The 13,182-nt window shown below is 42.1% G+C and overlaps 1 protein-coding gene across 1 annotated transcript in view; it reads right to left on the bottom strand.

Annotated features, from left to right (window-relative positions):
• LOC114547234 (complement C3) overlaps positions 1 to 13,182 on the bottom strand; it is a 74,481-nt gene that overhangs the window by 43,624 nt on the left and 17,675 nt on the right. The window contains exons 17-29 of the mRNA XM_028566481.1: positions 11,673 to 11,802; positions 6,352 to 6,420; positions 5,751 to 5,948; positions 5,527 to 5,644; positions 5,324 to 5,412; positions 4,679 to 4,818; positions 3,025 to 3,237; positions 2,370 to 2,433; positions 2,192 to 2,281; positions 1,120 to 1,323; positions 892 to 967; positions 600 to 759; positions 384 to 479 (exon numbers count right to left, since the gene is read on the bottom strand). Coding sequence (XP_028422282.1) covers positions 384 to 479; positions 600 to 759; positions 892 to 967; positions 1,120 to 1,323; positions 2,192 to 2,281; positions 2,370 to 2,433; positions 3,025 to 3,237; positions 4,679 to 4,818; positions 5,324 to 5,412; positions 5,527 to 5,644; positions 5,751 to 5,948; positions 6,352 to 6,420; positions 11,673 to 11,802 — 1,647 coding nt within the window. The remainder of the gene's footprint in view (positions 1 to 383; positions 480 to 599; positions 760 to 891; positions 968 to 1,119; positions 1,324 to 2,191; positions 2,282 to 2,369; positions 2,434 to 3,024; positions 3,238 to 4,678; positions 4,819 to 5,323; positions 5,413 to 5,526; positions 5,645 to 5,750; positions 5,949 to 6,351; positions 6,421 to 11,672; positions 11,803 to 13,182) is intronic.

Here is a 13,182-nt window from a genome sequence, read left to right as displayed (position 1 = left end):
GTCTGAAATAAAAGTGATGCAGAGGCACCTTACAGCAGGGGGAGCTGACTGCTAGGAAACAGTTGAGAAGCATCTGGCTGCAGCTTCGCTACCAGGCTGGCTTGGCCTCTTGTTTCACGTTAGATTATATAAACTGATGATGTAGGCTAAACACAAGCAACATTTCATGCAACAGTGACGTTTTCATGTAGTTACTGTAATTGGGCCTGTGTACTTTTTCATTCATTTGATTTCCGATTTTGAAATTATATCCAAATTTGAAAAATGGGTCATTTTAAACCTTGTTAATATTGATGACAATGTGTTCAAACCGGTTCAAATGGAAAACAAATGAAAGAGATGAGGGAAAAAGAGAAAACATTGTTTGCAGATGAAGTACTCACATTAACACTGGCAGAACATATTTTGTGAGTCTCTTGCATGGTAATGAGGCAGAATGCCGTCATGGAGGCATGTGAATCTGTGCCTGCCACATCACCCTATACACACACACACACACATATTTTTTCATATTAATTTATGTAATTGTATTAATCTCGATCAGCTGTTTTGGTAGCACCAAGGTTAGGATTAGATGTCAATGAAATCAGTATACGCACAATCATCTCTCCATGGATAACCGTTCCAATCTCTCTAAACAAGCCGTTAGGTTGCTGTGCGTTGAGAATCAGAAAACTGATGGCTTCACAGATGTGTTGGCTTTGCACTGCCACCAGATTGTTAGCCATGGCAAACACCTTGGCAACATAAGCTGTCAGCCTTAGAGAGGAGAGGAAGCTTAGTTTCATTTATTCACACATGACGAACACCATCCACTCATTGTCAGAATCTAAGTTAGAGGAGGATGTGCAAACAATTACATATGAGTTCATGGATGTTTGGATGCCTCACCAGGTGCTGCTCTTTTGATCCGGCCAAGCAGCAAAAGACCCATCCTTTTTATGGAAGACAAGCTCATTCTCGTAGCCTGGACACAAACAACATACAACGATTTTTGAGAAGTCCTGTTACATTCCGTGATTATAGCATCTTTCAAATGATTCTGCTGGCATTGGTTTTTGTTTGTACTGACAACCCTGGTTAAAACATCTGTGGAAATAAATACATCTTTGAGCCCACCGTCTTTGATGTATTGGAGGGCTTCAACACGTTTCTCAGGTCCCACTTTTTCCCACTGGTTGAGTTTGTCCAAATATATGACTGCAATGACTGGTAGGGTCATGGTGACCATGTTCTGCTCTCCACAGCCGCTGGGCTGGACGATCATAGTATCCACAGAGTACGCACTAACGGTCCTCACCAAATGATGAACTTGATTTTTCCCTACACACAAAATATACACCACACACACCAATTTACACCTATGCAAAGTTCATTGTACAGGCACTCAGGGCTTAATTTGAGCCGGAACACGCCGGATCCATTGTTGTATCTGAAACCTTTTTTATTGGATCCGGCACCTCCTGTGTCACTATGAAAAATGTATCGCCTAAATGAAAAAAATAAATTACTGTTTGTGGTGTTCAATGTTATCTGTCTTGTCAGTCTTTATTCCCCATTGAAGTTCCACAAAAATCTTGTGTTTGCATTTTCGACACGTTTTGAGACGGAGACGGAGGGGGGAGAGGGACGGAGGGAGGGGAGGCACTTCAACAGTGCGGCGCTGCACTTCAAGTGACACAAACGCTTGTGCTGGTTGAGATTGCTTTTATAGCCTCATTTCACTCAGGGAAAAAAATGACAAAAAGACAACAAAGTTTGCTTAACTTTTTCAAATACGCTGGCCAGTCGGATCCCAAACAAGCAAAAACAGTTTCTGCTGATCAAGAATGTGGAGACCACGGTGGGTTTTTTGGTCAATTTAATAGTATAATAATTATAGTATAGTAGGATAATTGCTGCTTGTGAAAACGATTGTTGCAGTGTATTTTTTTTTTTTACATTTCGCACCGATGCAGTGCATGTTCTGAAATAAAAATAAACATTGCCCTGATGTACACACAGCGTTGTTTAGGTTTTTTTAGTTAGAGAAGCTATGTAGGCAGTGTAATTTTTTTTTTGTTCCGTTACGTCCAACCCCTGTTTTTAGTCGCCGGATCCAGCCCCCTTCTGCGCTCCCACTTTACAAATTAAGCACTACAGGCACTGTATGACATAACCCAATATGCCCAAATATAACATAATATCTGACCTGTCACAAAGATATGTGTGCTAGTAGGTGTGTTTCGGACCACATCTTTTGAAGGAATTCCACTGTTGAGAGTTACTTCTTGTTTACCAGCTAAAGGGAGAAACAGTGGATCAGGGAGAAAGTGGTAAAGGAATTACTAAATGACTACATAATGTGGCTAATTAATGGGTAAACTCACCTACACCTTCAATAGTGGGGTCTAGGAGTATAATCTGAGAAGATTTAACCAGTACGCCTTCAGGCTGAAAAAAACATTAGACAAACATTAGAAATTACAACTATTTTGGAGCAATCTTGTCTGTCTGATGACTCATTCCTTTAATTAACACAGGAGTTTGCTGTTGGTTTACTGTTTCCAACCAGTGGCAGTCAACGTTTTTTTCCACACGTAACAACAATAATTCCCTAACCTTTAACTCATGGTTTTCATTGTAACCACAACGACGAAGTTGTAGTTGTACCCCCAGTACTTATTTGAACCTACATTTTTCACACAAAACATGATTATTTTCCTAAACATAACAAAGTAATTTTTCTGCCTAAACCTAACCGAAACCATAGCGTTGTCGTGTCATAAAATGGATTGGATGGAGTGATTTTGGATAGCCCAGACAAATCAAGCAAGTGGCTGCATACAACATCCCAGATGAACATCAGTCCAAATTGGTGGCAACAGCCTGAAAGTAGCCGCACATACTGTACATTCTAACCGTAACGTTGTAAATGTAAATGTAAAGTTTAACTTTTTTATTGCAGGTTGAACATTTAAGAGAACAGTTCTTATATGGTATAAATAAGCTTCAAACCCCCTAGATGGAGTCCGTTTTTCTTACCACCACCAGCAGCTTCTTCATGATTCCATCATTGAGCGAAGAATCTTTAACAGCTGCTTTGACCTCAATGCTATATTTTCCTTCTTTCATAGGAATAATGATAAAGGGTACAACTCGTGTAGTTTGGGCCTCCATTTTAACCTCCTGGCGATACCTTCCACGGTTAGAGGCTGAACTGCACACATGTTCCTCATCAGTCAGATCCACATGCACCTTGAAAACAAGACAAAGATGGAGAAAGAGATTGAAGTATGTGCAGTTTTTAAAGATAAAAACCCAATGGAGTGAATAATAGAATCATAATCATCGGTTTTATTTTAGGTCGCCTAACAAGGATGCATCCCTAATTTAAAGAAATGTAATGCTTGATGTTGTTTTCTTCAGAAAAATGGTCTGGCCCGACCATCATGTGAGCAGCTAAAAATTGCCACCTAACAACAAACATAAATATATGTCGTTATAAGCTGCTTGCACAATCGCCTTAATGGTCATCAGTTCTCTGAGTGCACTAGCGGCGCCAGGATTTTGATTGTAGGTGGGCCTCCAGAAAACTGGATGGGCCAGTTAAAATAAGCCAAAAAAAAAAATGGCAGGAGTTTCCTCCTCCTGCTTCTCGGAGCGTTTCTTGCTGAATTTAAATGAAAACAAGCTGCTTTGCTTTGCTTTTCATATTGGCTAATAGCTACAGTCTGTGTCTGTCTCATTGAGCTTGCTTGAAAAGCTTCTGCGCAAACGTCATTCATTTCATTGGATCACTTGCTGGTGAAGATGCAACCTGTGGGCAGGCTTAATAGTCCACACGTGGGGTAGAAGCCGCTGATTGGCTGAGAAGCTTTCACTCAAAGCTTTCCTCTGGCTGCTTATTGAATGAACTGCTAGAATGAAAATCACTCACTACTCACTATAGGCCGGGGTCAAAATGGGCGGGCCCGGACCTAAAATGGGTGGGCCCAGGCCCACCCGGGCCCAATGGTAGCGCCGCGGGTGTCTGAGTGAGGATAGTCTGGAACTGGAAACACCAGAGCAGAGTAATGACGTAGACACATATAGCCGACGGCCAACCGTTGACAGAAAACCCCGTCGATATGATCAGTCGCGTCCCCGAGGTCCAAAACACTGCCTCGGGACACATCAAAAAGACGAGAGTAGACGAGACGTAATATGCCTCCATAACAGCAGGCGGCGCTAATCTGTAATGTTGCCCAAGAAATGAAAACCGGCAGCTGATTGGACGAACAGGTCACATGGGTTTGTTTTCTCCGGATATTCAGACCTGGACTGTCATGGCGGCCGTTCAGAATACAATCTCATATTGTACCAAAATAGTTCACTGAAACGTGTTTCTGAAAACATTTTAAGTGAGAAATAGGCCATGCAGTTGCTGAATCTGTCTTCATGTCAGCTCAACAAAGGTCAGTTTAAAAGATTTTCATCAGATTTTGAGAGACTGTAGTCATTCCACTCGTCATTTCTGGGTGAGTCCCGACGGCCCTGCCGCCGACCGAACATGTCAGGTCGGCCAAAATGAACGCCGACAGCCCCTCAGACGGACGACGACACGGGACACACCGAAAAGATTTGAGTCACTGACCTCGCCAGACTGTCCCACGGCCGATAATCGGCCTGATGTGTCCCGGCATTAACACTGACTTACGGTGGCAGGATTGGGGCTGTAGTTGTGGAGGATTGCCTTAATTTCCAGCTGTTCTCCACGGACAACAGAGTACGGCAGCCTGAGATCAATGAAGAATTCCTTCCGGACAATGACCTCTAATGGCTCGCCAACACAGATTCCTTTAAGATGAGAGGGACAAAAAAACGATGAAACAGATAGGGGGTAAACTGTAAGGGATGGGAGCGGTTTAAGGCTGGAGGCGCAACTACAGCACGAGAAATCTTTTATTCACTGAATCCTAGTCTATCCACTACGTTCCACTTCCGTGATTACTCCGTTGCCAACAGAAATTCTGCCGGATTTCATTCATTTAGACCGGATATTCGTTGCCTTGGGCTTCCTTTGTGTTGGCATTTTTCTCCGGTCAATTTATGAGGATTTTGGTTAACCTTTTCTCAGATCTCTGCAAGGTAAATCCTGACAGCTAGCTAGACTATCTGTCCATTCTGAGTTTTATCTTGCACGACTAAAACAACTTTTGAACATACCACCAAAACAAGTACCTTCTTGAGTCTATTTTGCAAGTCTATTTCTCCCATCCAGGAATGTTTCGTGGACTTGCCAGACCAACCTTCGCAGCGCTGTGGAGGAAGGTTTGGCAATGCAAGACAACTGAATCCTCACCGTGAGTTCTTGACAGACTAATGCCAGTGAACTGCCAGGTTGTGATTGAGTCTTTCAAAGGAACATTTTTCGTCAATGTCGTGGTGTCACTGAAACAAAGTAAAGTTTTAACACTTTCAGAGGTAAAGAATAGCTCTACATCCTAGTGGTGTCATTATGAAGTAATCAGTGTATTGTTTGTGTCTATATTTTAGTTGACTCACCAGTTAGGGTTTTCCTGAGGGCAAGCAGGCAGTTTGATGTCTGTCCACAGCCAACTTTCAGGGAACCCGGTGCGAGAATTAATGTCCCTGCTGTCCATGTAACTATCATCCTCCTCACCTAAAGTGTCATCAAAAATGTTACAGTTTTGACTGTTTTCTAACTACCAGTATGACCATGAATAACCACCCAGGGCTACCCCCCATCCCTTGTCCCTGTATCTTACTCCGAGCCAGTAGGAGGCTATCCTCCTTCCTCTCAGCTCGCAGGATTTCCATTTCCTTGCAGCAGTGCAGGAAGGCTGCGGCACAGTCTGCACCATCACTGATGTATTCGCTGCGCCTCTCACAGGTGTATGAGAGGGGGGTGTTCCTCATGCCATCCAAACAACAGTCACGTTGGAGTTGGTCTTGATATTGACTCACTGGAAAGAAAGAGGGTTGTGGAGGAACGACAGAGTTAAGAAGATATGGAGGGGAAAAGAATGATGAACTGGAAAGCTGTTTAAAAATGTTATATTTCTTATTTAATAAAATATTTTTTCTACTCAAGTTAGTTTTAATAAAATAGGGCAAAATCACAATCTGTACAACATGTGACACACTCTATCCTAGGACAAAAATTTAAAAGGGAGGGTAAGTATGGAAAGGAGCAGTAGAAAGGAACATATTGACATATAGAGTAAATGGCGTAAGAAGTAAAAAGTCTCATTTTTATATTTCCACTAATGTATAGCATGCTAAATATAAGTTTTGTAAAAGTCAACAAAGATGACAACGAAGATGACTGTATGTGGTTATTGGGTAGTTTAGAGCTATGGTTCTTACCTAAGCTGGTTGTGACGTCCATAATAGTTGCAGCTCGTTTCCTCCTGCTGGGGGCCGGACATCTCAATTCTGGAAACACAAAAGACAAGTTCTTTAGCAGAATTCAACAAGGTTGGAACTATACTTGAGTTTTGTACTGTATAATGTTTTGCAACCTCTGCTGGAATGTGCCCACAAGGAACCTATCAGGGGGGAATCGTATACAAGCAGGATGCACAGACAGAGCGTAGACATCACTCACATGTTTATATTGCTAACACCATAACCCTGCGGGGTCTGTGGTGTGCAGGGTTCAGTCTGAGAAAAGCCACCCACTGCTGCAAATCTCTTATGTACAGCCTGCCACCAACAGTGCTGACACCATCAGTCCCAACAGCCTGAGACACAGACCGTACAGACCTGTTTCCTAACAAAATGTGCCAGAGTGGAACTAAAAGTGTCCACTCTCTTGGCTGTCAGGCAGGCTGTGTAGGTGAGTGAATTCAGCGTCAGACCCGGAAAAGAAACGTCTTGTCTCTGGGCCCTATTTTAACGATCTGATTTGCCTGGCTCCTGTTGACCACCTGCTCCTGTTGTGCCCCTTCCTCTTCCCCCAACTCCATCTCCATCCACCCGCTCCATCAGGAGCACATCGTGCATTGCCACTCCCGGACCCTCAAGTGTCCAATCCCACCGTAGTTCAACATCACATCTCTTTAAGTCCTCTAATATTTCCTCATTTATGTCATCAACACATCCATGATTCATGGAAATGTGTAAAACACAACAAGCCACAAAGAATTCTGCGACTTTTTGAGGATTGTACTGTAAAGTGCCTCCTGACCTATCCAAACACTAACAAACTTTGCAAAAATGTGAACTGCTGCATCTGTGTAGATGAGAGAAGCAAAGTGTATGCGCGTTGTGCGCACGCTACATTATGGCATGCAAGCATGCACCCCTAAAATAGCATCTGAATAACGCGCTACCGACTTTAGACCAGGTTTTTCCTGATCTGTGGCGGAATTGTTTTCTGAAACTGCAAAATAGCATCAGGGAACGTTTGCGCCTGAACACGCCTCCTCTTTTTGCTGAACTGCCCCCGGGAGTGCAAATTCATTCCCTAATTTACCGACGTGTGTCTGTAGAGGGAAAAGTCCGCTGTGCGTTGGATTCAAAATAGGAATGATACATGCGTCGGTGTACAAAGTCAATTGCACTGGGTGCAAGATAGGGCCCTCTGTGTTAAACTCACTCTTTTCCTTGTTCACCACAAAACCCAGAACGGCCAGATGTGCCGGCACAATGTCTGAGTGTGCCAGCAGTAGCCAGTTGTCCAGATAGGTGGCCAGGTGGATGCCCTGCTCCTTAAGACTGCCTGCCTCAACACGTTTATGACAATTTTCTTTTCTTTTCTTTTTTTAACAGCTAGCATCTCGTCATTGTTCAATATACTTGCACTGTTTTTTTCTTTCTCAACCCTAATCCGACAGAACAGCATTGGTAGGCAGACTGTATGGAGGTGGAAGTTGTTTTTTGAACAAAATAATTTAGAATTATTTTATATTGGGTGGTACAGGCATACCTCTGGTGTAGTGTTAATTTTGTCACCTATTTTTAATTTAGTCTTAGTCTTAGTCTTGTGCCAAACAATTTTGTTAGTCAAGTTTTAGTTGACTAAAAGTCTCGCCATTTTAATCAAGTTTTAGTCAAAACATTTTAGTCTTTTTTTTAAATAAATTATTTCTGATAACCATTTCAGTCAAATAGTTATAAAAATAATATGATATAAATGATATAAAGTTATTTCACCAGTAAACGACAAAAACAACCACTGCATGGGAAAGGGATATTTTACACTAAAATAAATGCAGCACGAAACTGGCGAGGCGTATTTCAAGTGAACGCAACATATGTGTTGTTTTTCAGACAACGGCAGTTGCAGACTGTCGTACGTCTCGTGTTGGAATTCAACACAGTGAAATAGAGACAAACCTTTACACCGTTTAGCTGTCAGCATTGTAACCGTGTTTACTCCAACTGCTAGCTAACGGTATGCTAATGTTACCTTCTGCCAAGTGTAGTGTTAACTAGCGTCCCGTGCAGCGATGTTTCGGTTGACTCTAACGTCCGTTTAGGAGCATCAGAGAGAAGCGCAGGCATTTAAGTGGCACCAAAATCTGTGTTGCTATTAGTTCCGGTAGATAACGGTCGATAGGGCACCTGTCGGTGCCGTAGCACCGGGTCTCGGTAAAAGCTGAATATTCTATCTCACAATGAAAAAGTAGAGACGATTGTAGACGAAAATGAAGAGAGATTTTATCTTAGTTTTTATTTTATGCAAAACATTTTAGTCTCGTCTTTTTTCCTCAACAATAATGCATGTTAATTTAGTCTTAGTCAGCGTTTTTGGACATCGGTGCAGTCTCGTCATCGTCTCGTCTTAGTCATGGAAAAAAAGGTTGTTGACGAACATATTTAGTCTCGTCTCGTCTGACGAAATTAACACTACTCTGGTGACAGTATGAATGCAGGGCCCTGACGCGTTATGATATATGAGTTTATCTGTGAATATGTGAGGGGGCTTATAGTGAGACATTAAAATGAATGCTATGAAAGAGAACCACAAACTTTTACACCCTCTTTTTCCTACTGTAATTAGGGATGTTTCAGTAGTACAATATCAAAGCCTAAAGAGCCTCACAGCTCTACTGAGCCATCTATTCCTTTAGCTCTGAGTAGTGATGACTTCATGAGCTTCTTTAATGATAAAATTACAACAATTAGAGATAAAATTCATCACCTTTTGCCTTCAACCTCTAACGGTTCACCTTTAAACGCAGAGTCGCTAGAAATAACGACTAGTCTCGACATATACTTAGACTGCTTTTATCCTATAGACCTTCAACAATTAATATTAAAGATATCCTCAGCAAAGCAATCTACCTGTCTCTTAGACCCCATCCCAACGAGGCTACTTAAAGAAGCGTTACCCGTGGTATACACTTCATTACTAGATATGATCAATATGTCCTTATTAAAAGGTTATGTACCGCAGTCATTTAAAGTAGCTGTGATAAAACCTCTTCTGAAAAAACCCACCCTCGATCCTGAGGTCTTAGCAAACTATAGACCTATATCTAACCTTCCCTTTCTCTCCAAGATCCTTGAGAAGGTGGTTGCTAATCAGTTATGTGATTTTCTACATAGCAATAGTTTATTTGATGACTTTCAATCAGGATTTAGAAAGCATCATAGCACAGAGACGGCACTGGTGAAAATTACTAACGACCTTCTAACTGCTGCAGACAAAGGACTTGTCTCCATTCTTGTTTTACTAGATCTTAGTGCTGCATTTGACACTATTGACCATTCAATCCTGTTACAGAGATTGGAACACTTAGTTGGCATTAAAGGAATTGCTATAAGCTGGTTTAAGTCCTATTTCTCTGATCGATCTCAATTTGTTAATGTTAATGATAAATCCTCCAAGTACGCTAAAGTTAGCCATGGGGTTCCTCAAGGCTCAGTGCTTGGACCAATTCTATTCTCCTTATATATGCTTCCTCTAGGCAATATTATTAGGAAACACTCAATTAACTTTCACTGTTATGCGGATGACACCCAATTATACTTGTCAATCAAACCGGACGAAACCAGTCAGCTAGCTAAATTTCAAACGTGCATTAAAGATATAAAATCCTGGATGACCTATAATTTTCTGATGTTAAACCCTAACAAAACTGAAGTTATTGTACTGGGACCTAAACACCTCAGAACCTCATTATCTAAAGATATAGCTACTCTTTTGATCAGGATATATCCTTTAATGCCAATCTAAAACAAACCTCAAGAACAGCCTTTTTTCATCTTCGTAACATTGCCAAAATTAGGAATATCCTGTCTCAAAACGACGCTGAAAAACTAGTGCATGCATTTGTTACTTCCAGGCTGGACTATTGTAACTCCCTACTGTCTGGTTGCTCAAATAAGTCCCTTAAGACTCTCCAGCTGATCCAGAATGCTGCAGCGCGTGTTCTCACAAGAACTAAGAAAAGAGAGATCATATTTCTCCTGTATTAGCTTCTCTGCACTGGCTTCCTGTTGAATCCAGGATTGAGTTTAAAATCCTTCTATTGACCTACAAAGCTCTAAATGGTCTAGCACCATCATATCTAGAAGAGCTCCTAATACCTTATTGTCCCACTAGAGCACTGCGCTCCCAGAATGCAGAGTTACTGGTTGTACCTAGAGTCTCTAAAAGTAGAATGGGAGCAAGAGCGTTCAGTTATCAGGCTCCTCTCCTATGGAACCAGCTCCCGATCTGGGTTCGGGGGGCAGAAACTGTAATCGCTTTCAAGAATGAACTTAAAACTCTTTTATTTGATAAAGCTTATAGTTACTTGGAGTGAGGAGTTGCAGTGTTCACCTAACTGGCCCACCTGCTTCTCTTCATAATTGTTAGACTAATAATACATAACAAAGTAGAGGGAGACAGGCCAGCCAAGCCCGATCCGGCAGGGGGAGAGTTCTAAGCCCGAAAAAGCTACCTCTCCTTATGACCTGTCTCTCTTAGTTACGCTGTTATAGTTACGCTGTTATAGTTCTAGACTGCCGGGGGACTTCCTTCCTTCCTTTGACACACTGAGCTGCTCTCTCCTCTCCCTTTCTATTACTTTTACTATTACTATTTGTGTGTATCCAGTCCCAGAAATGCTTGTTACTAATCCTAGCTTCTGGGGAGTTTACTCCCCAGAGTCCTTATGTTTTTTCCCCCAGCGTATTTCCTTGGAGAACGTTGGCACCAAGATCCTGGTTCCAGCTGTCGCCGTGGTCCTGCTGCACTCCCTGCCGAGCTCAGCGGTGCCCTGCAATGTCATGCTTCTTCCGGCTGAACCCTGCTGCTTCCTGCTGAACCCTGCTGCCTCCTGCTGAACCCTGCATGAACCCTGCTGCTTCCTGCTGAACCCTGCAGCTTCCCGCTACATCCAGTCACTGTTCCATTATTAATGTGACTATTATTGCCACTGTTCATCACACCCCCAACCGGCCCGTCAGACACCGCCTACCAAGAGCCTGGGTCTGTCCGAGGTTTCTTCCCAAGAGGGAGTTTTTCCTCGCCACTGTCGCACTGCTTGCTCTTGAGGGAATTACTGTAATTGTTGGAATTGTTGGGGCTTTGTAAATTATAGAGTGTGGTCTGGACCTACTCTATCTGTAAAGTGTCTCGAGATAACTCTTGTTATGATTTGATACTATAAATAAAATTGAATTGAATTGAATTGAATTAAAGAGGGGTATGTTCTGGGAAGGGAAGAGAAAGTAGTAGAAAGTAGTGTCACCTAGTCTGTAGGGAGTCCCAAAAGCTGTGTTGGACTCAAACAACAGCCCAGCATCGTAGAACACACCCATACCATCCTTCCCTCCACCTGGTGTGCAGCCTGTGTCGTACTCCTCTACAAGATCCCACACCTGAGCAGACAAGACATAGGGTTACACTAGTTACACAAGTTAAACAAACATATTGTAGGTGAGACTAAGTGGTTCAGTTGTAGTAGCCATCACCACAGTTTGTTGTTCAGACACAGAACTTTCCTTTCTCCAGATCATTTTGGTGGGAGTGGGAGTGTGGTGTGGTCAAAATAGGAAACATACACAGACAACAATTACACATAAGGCTGCCATTTATAATAGCACTAAATGGCTTTTGGCTAGGAATTAGCCCATTTATATTAATAATAGACTCTGCTATCTTATGGACCATTCAGTATTTTTTGAATGGACAACTGGAGGAAAATAGGGGAGGGTCATGTCTTTTTATTCTTTGTTGATGGGGGGGTCATCCAATTTTTTTTAGTCTAGGGGGAGGGTCACCCAACTTTTGTATTCGTGAGAACAGCAAAATTTCAAAGTGGCTTGTTTGGTTTATATTTATCCATGTAGCTCCATATATCTCTCTCTGTCTCTGCCCCTATCGCTAGCAGATGGCTCTCTCCCTGTTTTGTCAGCCAGACAATTTTGAGTTGTAGCTTTAGAGACCGTGGGATTTCCCAAACTAAATAAATTCCGCTCGCACATATAAACACAAAACTGCTTTGCCAGCTCTATCGTGTTGCAACTAAGACATCAGCTGAAAAAATAATTGTATTCATTAGCATGATTGCCGTACTGTTTAGTTCAAAAACATCCAAAACACCGTACGGAAACATAGCGGACCAGACACAGGCTTTTATTTTGAAAAGTCAAAGCTTGCGCCGCGGACAGCACCAAGCCGGGAGGGCATGAGACCATAGACAGTATATATAGAATGGACCAACAGATCCCGTTGCTCAGTGAAGGATATTAGAAGCACTTTTCCGGTGAGCACTGAGCGTTAATGCACAGCCTCCAACTGAGCTTGAAGATGTAGATGTGACGTGAGCAACCTGTCTGAAAGTTGTAAGTCTTCTGGTAGCTGTGCCAAGAGAAATCTCAATCATTCCGAATCTTGCAGAGACGGAGAGCATAGGTATATGTAAGGAGATAACATAGGCACAAGCTAATTATTGCTAACATTAACTAACATGATAGTTAACATTAGTAATTAAACTTAAACAGCTAATGTAAGTCAAAACTGCCTGCGAGCTTCTCCTTTTCTATACGGTAATTCCTCTACTATGCGACAGTAAGTCGCGTGGTTATGACACAATCGTTAGCCTATTTTTACAAAAACGTCTGCTACGGAGCCATAACATGAGATACAAGGTAATACCTTTTATACATTGTCGTGTTTCTTTAGAAATAAACAATGGACAAATAGAGTCTTTAAACGCTTCAGATGTAAAGTTATTCGCTGTCCAAGTGACGTCAAAA

Source organism: Perca flavescens, chromosome 2 (genome assembly GCF_004354835.1).
Source record: "Perca flavescens isolate YP-PL-M2 chromosome 2, PFLA_1.0, whole genome shotgun sequence".
In the NCBI taxonomy this organism is placed as follows: Eukaryota; Metazoa; Chordata; class Actinopteri; order Perciformes; family Percidae; genus Perca; species Perca flavescens.
The sequence above is the reverse complement of the archived record's forward strand: the minus strand, read 5'-3'. Positions and strand labels throughout refer to the sequence as shown.